The sequence below is a fragment of the Eublepharis macularius genome, chromosome 7 (genome assembly GCF_028583425.1).
Source record: "Eublepharis macularius isolate TG4126 chromosome 7, MPM_Emac_v1.0, whole genome shotgun sequence".
NCBI lineage: Eukaryota > Metazoa > Chordata > Lepidosauria > Squamata > Eublepharidae > Eublepharis > Eublepharis macularius.
In genome coordinates, this window is record NC_072796.1 from 32,257,607 (window position 1) to 32,271,134 (window position 13,528).

Genomic DNA, 13,528 nt, shown 5'->3' on the forward strand with positions numbered 1-13,528 from the left:
CCCGCCCCCTCCCGAGCGTCCGGCCTGCCTGCCTGCCCTGCCCCCCTGTAGGGCCTGCGACCAGGCCGGGCCTGGCTGGCCTCGAGGCACTCGCACCGGCGCCAGACCAGGTCGCTGCCTCCCTGGTCACACCTGCCCGGCCCTTCCTGTGCCCATGGCCTCCTGCTGCGGGCCCTTCTGTCCCACCCAGCTTCATCACCGTGGCTGCACCGCTGCGCTGCCACCTCCCCCGGCCCCGACCACCTGCCGAGAGGCCGCGGAGGCAGCCACAGCGAGCGTTGGCCGTGCCGAGCTGTCCCCCGCCACGCCGCCTCCTCTCCCGGCCGCGGGTGCCTGCCAAGGGGCCGTGGAGGCAGCCGCCACGAGCTCCGGCCGCACCGAGCCGCCTGCTGTGCCCACGGCTTCCCTGGACTCTGCAGGGCTCCTGCATCGGGGTGCCGGGGGGGCGGGGGCCATGGGCCGGCCAGGCCGAGGGTCGCTGGCGCCAGCCCTCGGACAATGGTAGACCTTCCCCACACATGCCTGCACATTGATATCATCTGGAGAGACTCGGATCTGTGTCACATTGCCTGTGCAGCACATAATAGGGCTTTCTTGGTGGCGGCACTGAGATGGGGTGCACCATTCCAAGTTCAGACCGTCTTTGCTAACCTTTTGTAAAATAACCAAGACTCTTTGTTTAGAAGGAAGCTTAATTTGTTAATCAGGATGTGGGAAGAAAATCCAGAATGGTGGTGCATGGAATTGTGATTTAAAAAAAAACAAAAAAAAAATCCCCAACAGATGACTAAGTAGCAAGAGAATACAATGCTACCTACACTGTAGTAATTACTTGCAAAATGTCCAGAGAACTATGGCCCCAATGCAAACATTTGTTGGGAGTTACTGGATAAAAACTGTGAAATGTGGCACTGTTGGATAAAAGAGAGGGGTTTAAAGGTTCCAAAGAATGCAAGAAGGAAACAGTGAGGTATGTCTCTGCTGAAGGGTAAGTGGCACTGGTTACAGAAATATAAATTGAAAGATCAATCGTAAACCCTCAGGGCTGCAAGCAAGTCACTTCTATGTTTTCAGCAGCATCTACTTCATCAATTAATCCTTCAGTAGTTAAATAAAGGAAGGCTTTGCTTTATGGTTGCAGTTTGCAGAAATGCTGGTAAGAAGCCGTTTTTAAACATAGTAAACTACAGACTATGCACAAATGCCAGACTCCAAAGCGATTGTGTTTGTCCAGCTTCTTCTGCGGCATTGAAGAGCTTGACTTGTGGGGCTTTAGGAATCATTGAACCACCAGCAGCCCCCAATTTCTGCAGGAGTCACTGGTGAACATGAGGGAAAGTAAACCCTCGCCCTCCACTCTGACCACCGTTTCACTCAGTCTCTGCAGAGGGTGCAGATTCTGCTCACGGCACTTAAAGATGGTGCTGTAAGCATCAAAACTGCTTCTTTGTGCCAAGAAGTGTGTGCTTCTCAGAAGCGATCCAAGCACCACCTAATGGTTCTCTCTCAGAACCCAGTTTCAGAATCCAGAAGTACATACTTGTGGGTTCAGAGAAGTCATCCGGCTGCTTGAGAGAATCCAGGAGCTCTGAACTTGGGGTTGGACTGCTCCTCCAAAGTCCCTCAGGTTGGGATCTGATCCAATGGGGACTCAAATCTATCTGAAAAATCTGATCTAACTGGACTTCATAATCATCCCTGATGGAAAAAAACCCAGGATATATGCTGCATTTTAGGGTTTTCTTTAATTATCCTTGACCAGCAGGCTGGTATGCAGAGGTTTAACAGGTGAAGGTTTTCTTAGAATGGAGATAAAGTGATGAAAAAACCTCACCTATATCCCCAATAAATTACACAGAATAATTTTAAGGGGTGGGAAAAGAATGATTTCCACAAGGCACAATAGAAATAAGATGGACAAAATAGGGAAAGAATACATACTAAGTTAACAATGTTGCTTGATGTATAAAGGAGAAGAACAGACACTTATGTTACAGGTAACTGATAAAAGGACCTATTGAGTTTTAAGGATGGTAGATGTACTTTTCCCTTGGAACCATGTAGTTGCTTACAGAAGCTGGCCAATTTTAGCCACTGAACGGGGAGTTTCTACAAGCTTCCTCTAAAGCTTGAAATATTAGTCACTGTCATCAATAGCTCAGTTGCTGAAACCCATTATGACAGTTCTGACCTTCTCAATTTCATCTAGTTAGAATAGATCTCTATTCTACTGTATTTCACTATTGCAAGGTTTCATAAGTATCTTTAACCCCATTATGTACTGTTATTAGTCTATTATGAAAGTAGACTACTTATGCAGAAAAATCTATGGCCTGCTTTTCAACAGACATTCCCAACATAAACCGCATACCATGATAAAACAATACAGCCAATAACACAACTTGCAATTTAAAGGAGAATAAAGTGCAACAAACCATAAATCGACTAGCCCAACACATCTAAGCATCAAATGGTTTCTTAAAAACGAAGAGTTGTATCCGCCAAACGTGAGCGGAGCTTTGCTCATACTATCGAAGTATCCTTCTTCTCCCCTCCCATTTCAGCTCACTGCGTCCCACCAGAAACATTGTCTCTGGAGTTCTGGAGACCCCCAGGAATACCACTGGCCATTATTGTGGAGGAGCTAAGGTAGGAGGGCAGAAGCAAGCAAAACTCTCTCTCTCTCTCTCTCTCTCTCTCTCTCACACACACACACACACACACACACACAGAGGGAGAGGAGAGGAGAGGAGAGGAAGAGGAAGAAGACAAGCTTCGGATACAACTCAGGAATGATCCTGAATCCCCCCAAATCTCACCAGGCCATTGGTCTCATGAACTTAGGCCCGTGATACCATTTTCGAGATGGAATGATCAGAATTGTACACATTATGCCAAATGCAGCCATACTACAGATCCATACAAGGGTATCATGATACCAGACATTTCATTTACAGTCTCTTTTAAATAACCCCTAACATGAAATTTGCTTTTTGCACAACTGCTGCACACTGAGTTGGTTTTTTTTGTTGAACTATCCACTATACTCTCAGCAACTTTCCCCCCTGGCCATTCACTATCAATTTGGTCTCCATGACAGCATATTTTAAACTAGTATTTTTTTAGAGCACATCTTGCAGTGAACCTCATTTGCCACACTGTCACCTGTTCACCCCATTTGGAGAGACCCTCTCTGAGCTCTTCACAATCTGCTCTAACCTTCATCATCCAATCCTAAATAATTCGGCATTATTTGCAAACATGGTCACATCACTGCTCACCCCCAATTTAAGATAAGTTATGAACAAATGAAATAGTTCTAATGCAGTCCCATTGGTGGACCCCACAGTTTACTTCCCTCCACTGTGAGAACAGTCAATTTATTCCTGTTTCCTGCTTTCCTAGTATGTTACACATTCTCTCATACCACGACTTCTATATTTACTCAGAAACCTTTGGTGGGGGTGTCTGTCATCACTTTTCTGAAGTCTAATTACACAAGGTCTGAAAGATCACCCACAACTGCACACTTGAATAACACTTTCAGCAGGTTGGTGAGGCCGAGTTTCTCTTTGCAGAAGCCCTGCTGATTCTTCTTTGGTAGGGCTTGTTCCTCTACATGCTTCAGTCTCTCTCTAAAGAATGTTTTCCAAAATAACGCTTTGTTTGCATTATGGAGCACAAACGGACATTCTTACTGAATATATCTTCCATTAAATTCTTAATGATCCAGCTAAAATTCATGATCTATTGCTCTCCAGCCAGAAAGCACTTCTTGGCATGTACAAGAGTTTAGGAGCATGAAAACGTTTTTTTCCCCTTCTCTCCTTATCCCCAACCAGTAAATCCTTGAACTAACATTAAGACTGTTTTCAAGTTCTCTTGAGCATGAAGGCAGATCCTGCTTCTAGAACAAGAAAACTCAAAAAGCCTATTGAGTATGAGAAACCTGCTGCCTTTCCATAATAAAGATATCAATGTGCAGTGTTCAGCCTCACTGGCAATGTATTTGTCACACAGCCAGAGGTCTACTTATTTGTTCAAGGAGTAGTAAGTAATATTTAAGGAGTTGCACCTACCTTAGCCAGCATGGCAAGATGCTGATTCTGAACAATGGCAGTGCGATATGTTGCCAATCCTCCTTCCTCCAAACTTGGAAACAGGTAGTACAAATGGACGCTGGAAACGAATAATAAAATAGCATTTACCTGCAAAAGGACTCAACAGCTGATACCTAGGCATTTTCACCAACTGGATGACTCTCCGAACTTTGCTCATGAACAATATTGCCCTCCATCAATGAGGCCGTAAGCTATCCAGACCTCATATGGGAACCTCCTTTCCCATGGCGTCGTACCCCACAGCTCTCGTAACTTTTAGATGCAGGAATGACATAAGCAGAACCAACAACGTAGTTCCCTCCCAAGTGATGGATGATCCTGGGTGATGCTTGTATGGGAAAAAGCCATTTCTTTGGTTTCCCCCATGCATATCAAGCAACCAACCATCCTTGGAGCAGTCTAGGAAGAAACTATGGGGAAGTAGTTCTCATGCTACTGCAATAACTTATGAACTTGCATAAGAACTTCTGTTTTGACAAGTTTCACATATAGGAACGTTTCTTACTCTGTATACTAAACAGAAGGTTGAAATTAACCAGCCAGGCTAAATAGCTGTCGATACAAAGCCAGCAAGATGGCATATTAAAGGCTCAAGGCACAGGTTCCATAATTTGTTGCTTTCACATCTCTAAGTTCCTCCTATGAACATGGGGAGGTGGTTTGGCTTTGCAATATCCCTTCAAGGTAGGTGCAGCCGAATGATCTGGGCAAGCCCAAGGGAGCCCTCTGAACTTGAGGAAGAGGAAGAGTTAAAATAAATGGTACAATAAAGCTTATAACTCAAATAACTCATGAATTATTAGCTGAAAAGGCCTCAGGCATTTTAAGTACTTGAATTTTCTAGCTCTTTAATCTCTAATTAGGGTAGAACCAAATATAATAGAAGCCGAAAACTCTGAAGGGGTGAATTAATGTAAACCGACAGGGATTCACAGCCATTAGCTAACCATACTTACTTGGAACCAAATCTCCTCAAACTCACAGTGCAAGTCTATGAGTGCTTACTCAGAAATAGGTCGTACTGAGGTCAGTGGGTCTTATTCCCAGCATAAGTTTGCGGAGAGTTACAGCGCCAAGTGGCACTTCCTTCTAATCTAAGTCCCCTTGTAGGATCTCGTTGTTAGACTGTCAGAGGTGTTCATCGCAATTCACACAAACCGCACTAGGAAGACAAGGTGTTCACGGTTGCCCACTTTCAAGCCATAAAAAGACTGCATGTAAAAAGAACGCACCATAGACGTTTGCTGTACATATAAATACGAAGAGAGTCTGTTTTTGAGCATTAAATAAATCTGCTGTCCTTCAGCACCTGTTATTTCTAAAGGGTAAAAGCCCACAGATATATTTTAATGCAAAACAAAACAAGAAGCCACTCATCTGAAAAAGAGACAGGAAGGCAAAGGATACACTGATGCTATTTTTCTTTTCTTTATCTGTAACATCGTAACAGTTTTAGAGCCTTTCTTCAAATGAGCCAGCTATTTTTCCCATTAGAACTGGACATACCTGAGATCTCGAAATGGGTTTCAAATCTGTCATCCAGATCTTTTTTTTTTAAATATTGCTTTCTGTCACAAATGACTCTTATCAAGAAAATGGCTGCTGTTTGCACTAAGCTATAAAAAGTCAATTTTATGTTATTTTTGTAGCGCCCCCCCCCCTCCAATATTTTTATAGACACGTCTGCACAAGAAAAATTGAAGCAATTTTCCATTAACTGGGAATATTTTAGTGATTTATTTTTTAAATTGCTTATACACATGTTTGGCTGTGTAATTACCTAAAGAAAGGTAGAACGCCTGGAGTACCTTTATGAAGTCAGGTTTAAGGACTAATAACCCCATACTTGGAAGGGGAAAAAAATATTCAAGTGTACTCGTAAACACACTTCTCACTCGAGATTATAGGCAGAAAGCTCAAGGAACTCCATGACAAGAAGATGACACATTCTGAAATGATGTATTCTTTTTATTTGCCAGATATAAACTTTGAAACTCTATACTCTAGCCATTTTCTAGAGCAGTTATGAGCAACTTTAAATTACATCTGACGGGACAGAGACATCAGCTTTTCATCTTGTAATATTACACTTTACTTTTGTGGTATGAAACTCAGAAAGTACAAGGATCAGACGTGCAACTTCTCAAGCCTTAACTCGGAGGCCAGATTGCAAAGAAATAGCCATTTGGATGCTCTTCCTTTTAAACATCTAGTAGAACTTCATATAGCTGAAACTCATTAAGTGGCATAATTGACCAATTAACAGATGATGCGAGTGCTTCGCTTGATCAGAGTTGGAAGTCTAAGGCTGGACTTATGGAGGAGGAAGTTATGGTTGCCACTGAAAGAAGCATCTCACACATTTCTCTTCTCCTCCCTTGGCATTATCTATGATTATAAAATAAGAGCAGGAGTCAAGTCCAGTAGCACCTTAAAAACCAACAAGATTTCCAGAGTATAAGCTTTCGAGGCAAAGCTCTCTTCATAAGATATCTGGGTATCTGGCAAAGGGAACTACGACTCTTGAAAGCTTATATCCTGGAAACCTTGTCGGTCTTTACGATGCTACGGGACTCGAATCTTGCTCTTCTACTTCAGACCAACACAACTACCCACTTGAAGCTATTACAAAATAAGCATCATGGCCATCAGAGTTTCATGAACTCAGCCCAGTAATGAAAGGGTTGAGGCAACGGAAAGGAGGCAAGAAGAGGAATTCACAAATTTTGGCTGGGCTTGAGTCAACCATTATTTTCTATTCGCCAGCTGTAAAGATAAATCCCACATATTCCCTGTAAGAGTGAGATAACTGGACCTTGTAATGATAACGCTACTCTTCAAACTTTGTTTAAAGTTGGTTTTCTGTAAACTTGACAAGAGTTTTAGTTTATGATGTTCTGTGCCATCTGGCTTGGATTTACTTGTCAGGATGAAAAACATCCTTGGCGTTGGTGTAGGCAAGTCGTTTTGTGGAAGAGCAGGCAGGAAAGACCCACAAATCCAAGGGAAACTTTGCAACTACTCACCCTAGAGTTTGTTAGCAGGAAACAGAAGCCTCGATCACATGAAATACAGGATCAGACCCTTGGGCTAAGTCTGCTCTGACAGGCAGTGACTCTCCAAGATCTCAGGACTTTCGTATCACCTACCACCTGATCCTTTGAACTGGAGGTGCCAGGAATTGAACTGAAGACATTCTCAGATGTTCTACCACCGAGCCATGTCCCCAACTCACCCTTCTTAGAAAACTACCTCTCTCAGCTTTGTACCAAGCAAAGCCCTGCTGAGCCAGTCACTTATCCTGTTACCAGAAATATTAAGACAGAGTGAAAGGGAGAAGAGATGTATCAAATAAAGGAGACAAAGAACTATGGGGGGCACCATGAAATTAAGCTGGGAGGATAAGAAGCCTTGACTCACGTGTACTTCCTTAGCAACCAGGGAAGACAGCAGCAGGGCCCAAAGGCAAGGCAGCAAGAGAGAAAGATGCAGCAGAAGCCCTGCCAAGGTATGACTGCTACAACTGGAGGAGATTTCTCCACAGCAGGGGTGGTGATTATTGTCAGATCAGAATTGGGGACATCCAGACTTGAATCCATATGCGGGCCAAGAAACTCACTCTTGTGGAATTCCTGGTCCCTCAGGCTGACTTACCTTGCAGGACTGCAATGGAGGCAAGGGGAACTATGTACACAGCCCTGAGCTACTTGGAAAAAGGGCAGGATAAACATACAATAGCCAGACACACAGAACACTAGAAACCCAAAACAGCCTTCAATATATTATGTTGGCCCTTACACTCTCCCTACAAGTAACCTTATTCCAACGTGTAAGCTCCATGGGTTGGGTGAGTGAGACATGAACATGGTGACGTCATGTCAGCCATTTTGAAGCAATACCTGAGACTGGAGGGAGAAGGGAAAGCTGCCTTTGATGACAGCCATGCATCTTGCGCACTGTGTCTGATTATGCCCTAGGATATATGCTTGGTACAAAGCATAATCCCTGCTGGGCATAATAACCCCCCCCCCCACATCCATATGGACATGGTTGCAACCAAGGAAAAGCCTTCATGAGGTCTTAAGGTATGAGAAGCCCTATATAAACAAACACAGATAAGAGTGAAGTAGTCAACCTTGCATTTGGTAGTGTGATGCGATGAATACACTGGGCTCAAGGTCTGTCACATGACAAGCTTCCTTCCTTTCCCACTGAAATCAGTGAGTCGAGGAACGGGTCCGGGGCACTTTCTTCCTCATTCCCCTCAGATATGATTAGCACTTGGGTCAAAAGCCCCGAGGCTTTCAGGCCCCCTCTGGCACTTCAATCTTTCACCCCATCAGGAAGCGTGTTAAGCATTCACTCCATACCTACCTGGTCAAAAATTCAACAACGGCATCTCCCAAAAATTCCAACCGCTCATTGTGATTAATCCTGAAAATAAAATTTAAAAAATTGCTATGAGTTGCTGTTACACACATTTATTTATGTATTTACTTGTTTGATTTTTAGCCCTTGGTCCCCACAGACGGGCTCAAGGTGGGGTACAATAAAATGCTCAGTAACTTTTAAAAACATATAAATACATTTAAAAATCCAAAAACATGAATACATAGAACAGCATCTCAAAACGGCGCCACCCTCCAATTCCCCCAATCATAATGTAAACGTAAAGGGGTGGCTGGGGCCACAGTTAATAATATTTTAGTGACTACATTCATGGGGGGGCGGTGATGATTTCACTGCCCCCCCTTGCAGGAGACCGGTAGGGAGGCTCCTAAAACGATCAAAAGCTGGCCTCAACCATATGCCTGGTGGAACAGCTCCGTCTTAGAGGCCCGCCAAAAAGATATAAGGTCTTGGCGGACCCAGGTGTCCTCTGACAGAGAATTCCACCAGGTTGGGACCAGAACTGAAAATGCCCTGGCCCTGGCTGAGGCCAGCTGAGCCTCCCTGGGGCCAGGGGCCACCAGCAAGTTCTTATTTGCTGATCTTAATGCTCACCAGGGTACATATTAGTAATGAATGATGGAAAAACAAGGATCAATCCATTCTTTGGGCAATACACAGAAAGAGTTGTGTTCCTGCTTCTTTTTAAACACTATGTTCTCCAATATACAAAACTCAATACTTGGGTCTCCTGTGCGTCACGCCAAATCTGCAGGTAGTCTGATAGGTGATACTGCTAATCATAATATATTGTCAACTTCTTAACAAAAAGGGAAAAATAGCAATTGTGTAATGGTGTGCCAAGACATCCAGCTCTCTGTGAGCTGCCATCAACACGGATAATTTAAAGAGAGATCCTTTCCTAGGCTGTCTATTGGCTCTTGGCGCATTCCCACAAGGAAAAAGCATAAGCAAAATATTTCTTCCAACCTCGTAGCGATGCTCCACCCATGTCAGCAGATCCCGTTTTGGCCATTTGTGTGGATGACTGCCTTTCCCTCAGAAACCAGAAGCTCCTTCAGAGAAAGAGGGTCTTCTTCCTGACACTCCAACTGCCCTGTGTGTGAATTTGGGCTGAACTGGAAAGCAGGAAGTACTGACACAGATGCCTAGACAAGCTACTGGAGCTCTTTGGCAGCTGAGAGGATGTAAACAACATCCATCCTCCTTAACTACCTAGGCAAAGAACCGAATGAAGCAGGTTCGGCCTTTATGGCTGGAAGGCTGAACTCTGTCTGCTGCTGGTTGTTGTGGGTTTTCCGGGCTGTATTGCCGTGGTCTTGGCATTGTAGTTCCTGACGTTTCGCCAGCAGCTGTGGCTGGCATCTTCAGAGGTGTAGCACCAAAAGACGGAGATCCCTCAGTGTCTCAGAGATCTCTGTCTTTTGGTGCTACACCTCTGAAGATGCCAGCCACAGCTGCTGGCGAAACGTCAGGAACTACAATGCCAAGACCACGGCAATACAGCCCGGAAAACCCACAACAACCATCGTTCTCCAGCCGTGAAAGCCTTCGACAATACATCTGTCTGCTGCTACTGAAGGATACGGAAAACAGAGTTTCACATCAAAAAAATCAGAGGAAAACCCCAACACTCTCTTAAATTAAACTGGCAGAAAGCAATCTGACAATTGGCTTGGGCCCAGAGATCAATCACTGACACCCCCCACATCCTGTTTCTGGCACCATCTCAAAAGATAGTCAAGGCTTCCCGATCTGCAAGTGTTCAGGGCTCTTTTACGTCTTGCTGCCGGTGAACTGGCACTGAAGAAAAAAATATCTTGGCTGGCAGGCCGCTTCGGCTGCAATCAGATGAAAAAGGATTTCAAATTAAAAAGGCCTCCCAATAAACATGAGCAGACACTGAGAACTGCTCAGGAATGTGCATGATTTTGAAAAGTCGAGAGGCCCCCTCTTACGGACATTCAAGACTGAATTGGGTAAACGTTTATGCATGCAACTGAATTGTGTGTATTATTTTCTTTATCTGTACTTTACAATGGGTTGCCTGATCCGACCAGCTTTTCCATAATACTGGGACTTCACATGGACAAAAGACATGTGGGACGAGGGCTGCAATAAGGAAGGGGGATTCACTGAGTGAAACAGCTGGCTGGAACCGATCCAACAGCTACACTAATGCTCCCAGCATAAGATAATCGTTTCTTTTCTTGAAGAAGATTTGGTGTGTATGACTAGTATGTAAGCCCATTATAACTCAGCATACAGAACTAGTGACCAGACGAGAAACACAGTTGCTCCTGAGGAATAATCATATGTAATCTGAAGAAGACACCCTTCTGCCCCCAGCCTTCAATAAATGAGACCCCTGAAACCTCTAGAAATCTTAACACTTTTTCAAAACAAGGCAGACACATCTGTTTTGATGCCCAGGGTGACCCATACACTTCAAGAACAGACCCAAAATGTTAGGAACTGTTGTTTCGAGAATGTTTTTTGTTCCCGATTTGCTTAACCTAATTTGATAAGGATTTTTTTTTGTTCTCCGCCCTCCCTCCCTCCCTATGTCTTCCCATTTAAAAAAATCCACCCTTTTGAAAAGGATAAAAAGATTCACCAGATGGTTCTATCTATACCATAGAAATGCAGAATCTCTCTCTGTAGAAGTGCAGATACAGACGAACCCCAGAAGTATGACTTTCCCAGTCAAATTAATTAAGAGCAGGTGGAGAGGCGGAGAGAATGCCTAATTGATTAGAACACATTGTTTCCCACACACCCCTGGGAAGAAGGGTTAAGAGGTTTTTTTACTCCATAGTTTTATATCTAAAAGAACAACAAGAAAATACTGAGCTGCAATCACACAACTTCTCAAAATAAAGCCCGAAAGCAGAACAGAACCACTGAACCTCTAAGGCTCAGTCCTCTACATGAAACAGCACGAAGAAAGTAGATGAAGTTGAGGAGTCAGCTTAACCCTACTGCTTCAAAAACAAGGCATTACACTGCCTTTTCCAGGATTCCAACAGTCTCCTCAAATGTGCAGTCAGCTATATTTCAACAGAACGGCACGTGTTCTGCATGCAGAAAATCTCAGCCGCTATTCTTGACATTGCCAGTCCAGATCTCTGCAGCTGGGACAGGAAAGGTGGTTTCCTGGGACCCCTGAGAGCTGCTGCCAGTGACTACATTTAATATATGGCTGTAGGATTTTAGTCCAGTGGCACCTTAGAAATTAAGTGATGTATGGAGGGGGGAGTATATGTGTGATGGACTGTACTTTTTAAAAGCTTAGAAGTGCGATACAAACAACTGAAGCACTGTGAAGGGTTAATGCTTCACAGAAACAGAGAGCTCTGAGTGACAGGCTACTGCAAGGAATCTGATTGGGTAACATGAGCTGAACAGAGGAAGACTTATGAACTGGTTGCTGGGGAGAGGGGAGTCCGATTTCAGCCCTAGCTGAGAGGTGTCCAGTACTGACAGTTTCAAGATTCATCCCTAACTGAGAGCAGTTTAACACAGACAGGAGAACTGGGGGAAAGATGGCAAGGAAGTTTGGAAAGTAGGCAAGGACTCCCATTTGGGCCAAAGAAAGGGGATAGTTCTTCTAAGAAGAGAAGACTTTCCCTAACCAGTCAAACTGGGAGGCAGCTCTGGAGAGATCCCTGGTTGGGTGTGGTTGGAAACTGCCTTTAGAAACATTAAGATTCAGTTAAAAATTCAAGATGAGTACTGGTATTTCAAGAGAAGTGGTTGGGGTACTGGAAAGAGGGCACCAGCCTTCTGGCAATCAAAATGAGTAAGAGAATACTCAAAGAAAGTGCCTTGACAATGAAGTGTCAGTTCTAACACAGAATTTCCCATTAGCAACTGAATCCACACCCTAAAATGTTATGTGGTGCCACATATAAATGGCCCAGCCTGCCCCCGCCCCGATTAACCCTACTTCAGTAGCTAAACACTGTCATATCAGACAACATATGGAAATCCATTTCCTTGCTGGTAAAGGAAGGAGATTAGGAGATATACTAGAGGTCCCTGGTCCCAGGGAGGCCTGCTTGGCCTCGACCAGAGCCAGGGCCTTTTTGGTCCTGGCTCCGACCTGGTGGCTCGCTCTGTCAAATGAGACAAGGGCCCAGCAGGATCTGTTTCCTTCCACCGGGCCTGTAAGACGGAGCTGTTCCACCATACGTATGGTTGGGGCTGAGTAGGGCCCCCATAGGCTGAATAGAGTCCCTCCCTGTATAGAACCATCCACCACCTAACGGCTGCTCTGCTCAATGTGAGCTATTGATTGATGGGTAACAGTGATGGATTGTTTTGGTGCTGCCTTATATAGATTTTTTAAATACTTAAATATTGTATTATTGTTTTAAGTGATTTTAAAAGTATGTAATGTAAATTATTATTGTGTTTTATACATGTATGTGATCCACCCTGAGCCTGCAGGCTGTGGGAAGGGCAGAATACAAACAGAATTAATTAAATAAATAAATATATAAATATATTCAAATTATTGCAGCTGTTACAAGAGATCCAGATGGCTTCTCTCTCCAAATGCTTCTGTTACTAAGATTCAGTGCAGAGGTGGCACCCCATAAACCATGGTTAGTAAACCTGGGGTTTCCCTCTAGGGTACATAATGTAACTCAGCTTAGTTATCATGCAAAACCATGGTTTAATTGAACAAAGTGTGGTCAATGCAATTGTCTGAACGCAGGCTGTTTCATGAGCTACAGTCAATCAGGATATGTCAAAGCAAGAACTAAAACCATGATTGGAAGTTGGTTTAGTAATCCGTTGTCAAGAGATTTGCATGATGTGTAAACGCAAATACCCAGGCTTAATTCCTCCATCACCCTCTCTAGCTAGGGACCAAAGCTGAGGAAATCAGTACCTGGAGAAGCAGACCACTTTGAGTGATCATCTGCAAGCTAAACCTTTGTTTCACAAACAAACCACAGTTTTGTGTTATGCCTGATCAGAGCCATATG

At 44.0% G+C, this 13,528-nt stretch overlaps 1 protein-coding gene across 1 annotated transcript in view; it reads right to left on the reverse strand.

Annotated features, from left to right (window-relative positions):
* The window catches only part of DROSHA (drosha ribonuclease III), a 125,864-nt gene that overhangs the window by 50,283 nt on the left and 62,053 nt on the right, over positions 1 to 13,528 (reverse strand). The window contains exons 20-21 of the mRNA XM_054984877.1: positions 8,496 to 8,555; positions 4,080 to 4,179 (exon numbers count right to left, since the gene is read on the reverse strand). Coding sequence (XP_054840852.1) covers positions 4,080 to 4,179; positions 8,496 to 8,555 — 160 coding nt within the window. The remainder of the gene's footprint in view (positions 1 to 4,079; positions 4,180 to 8,495; positions 8,556 to 13,528) is intronic.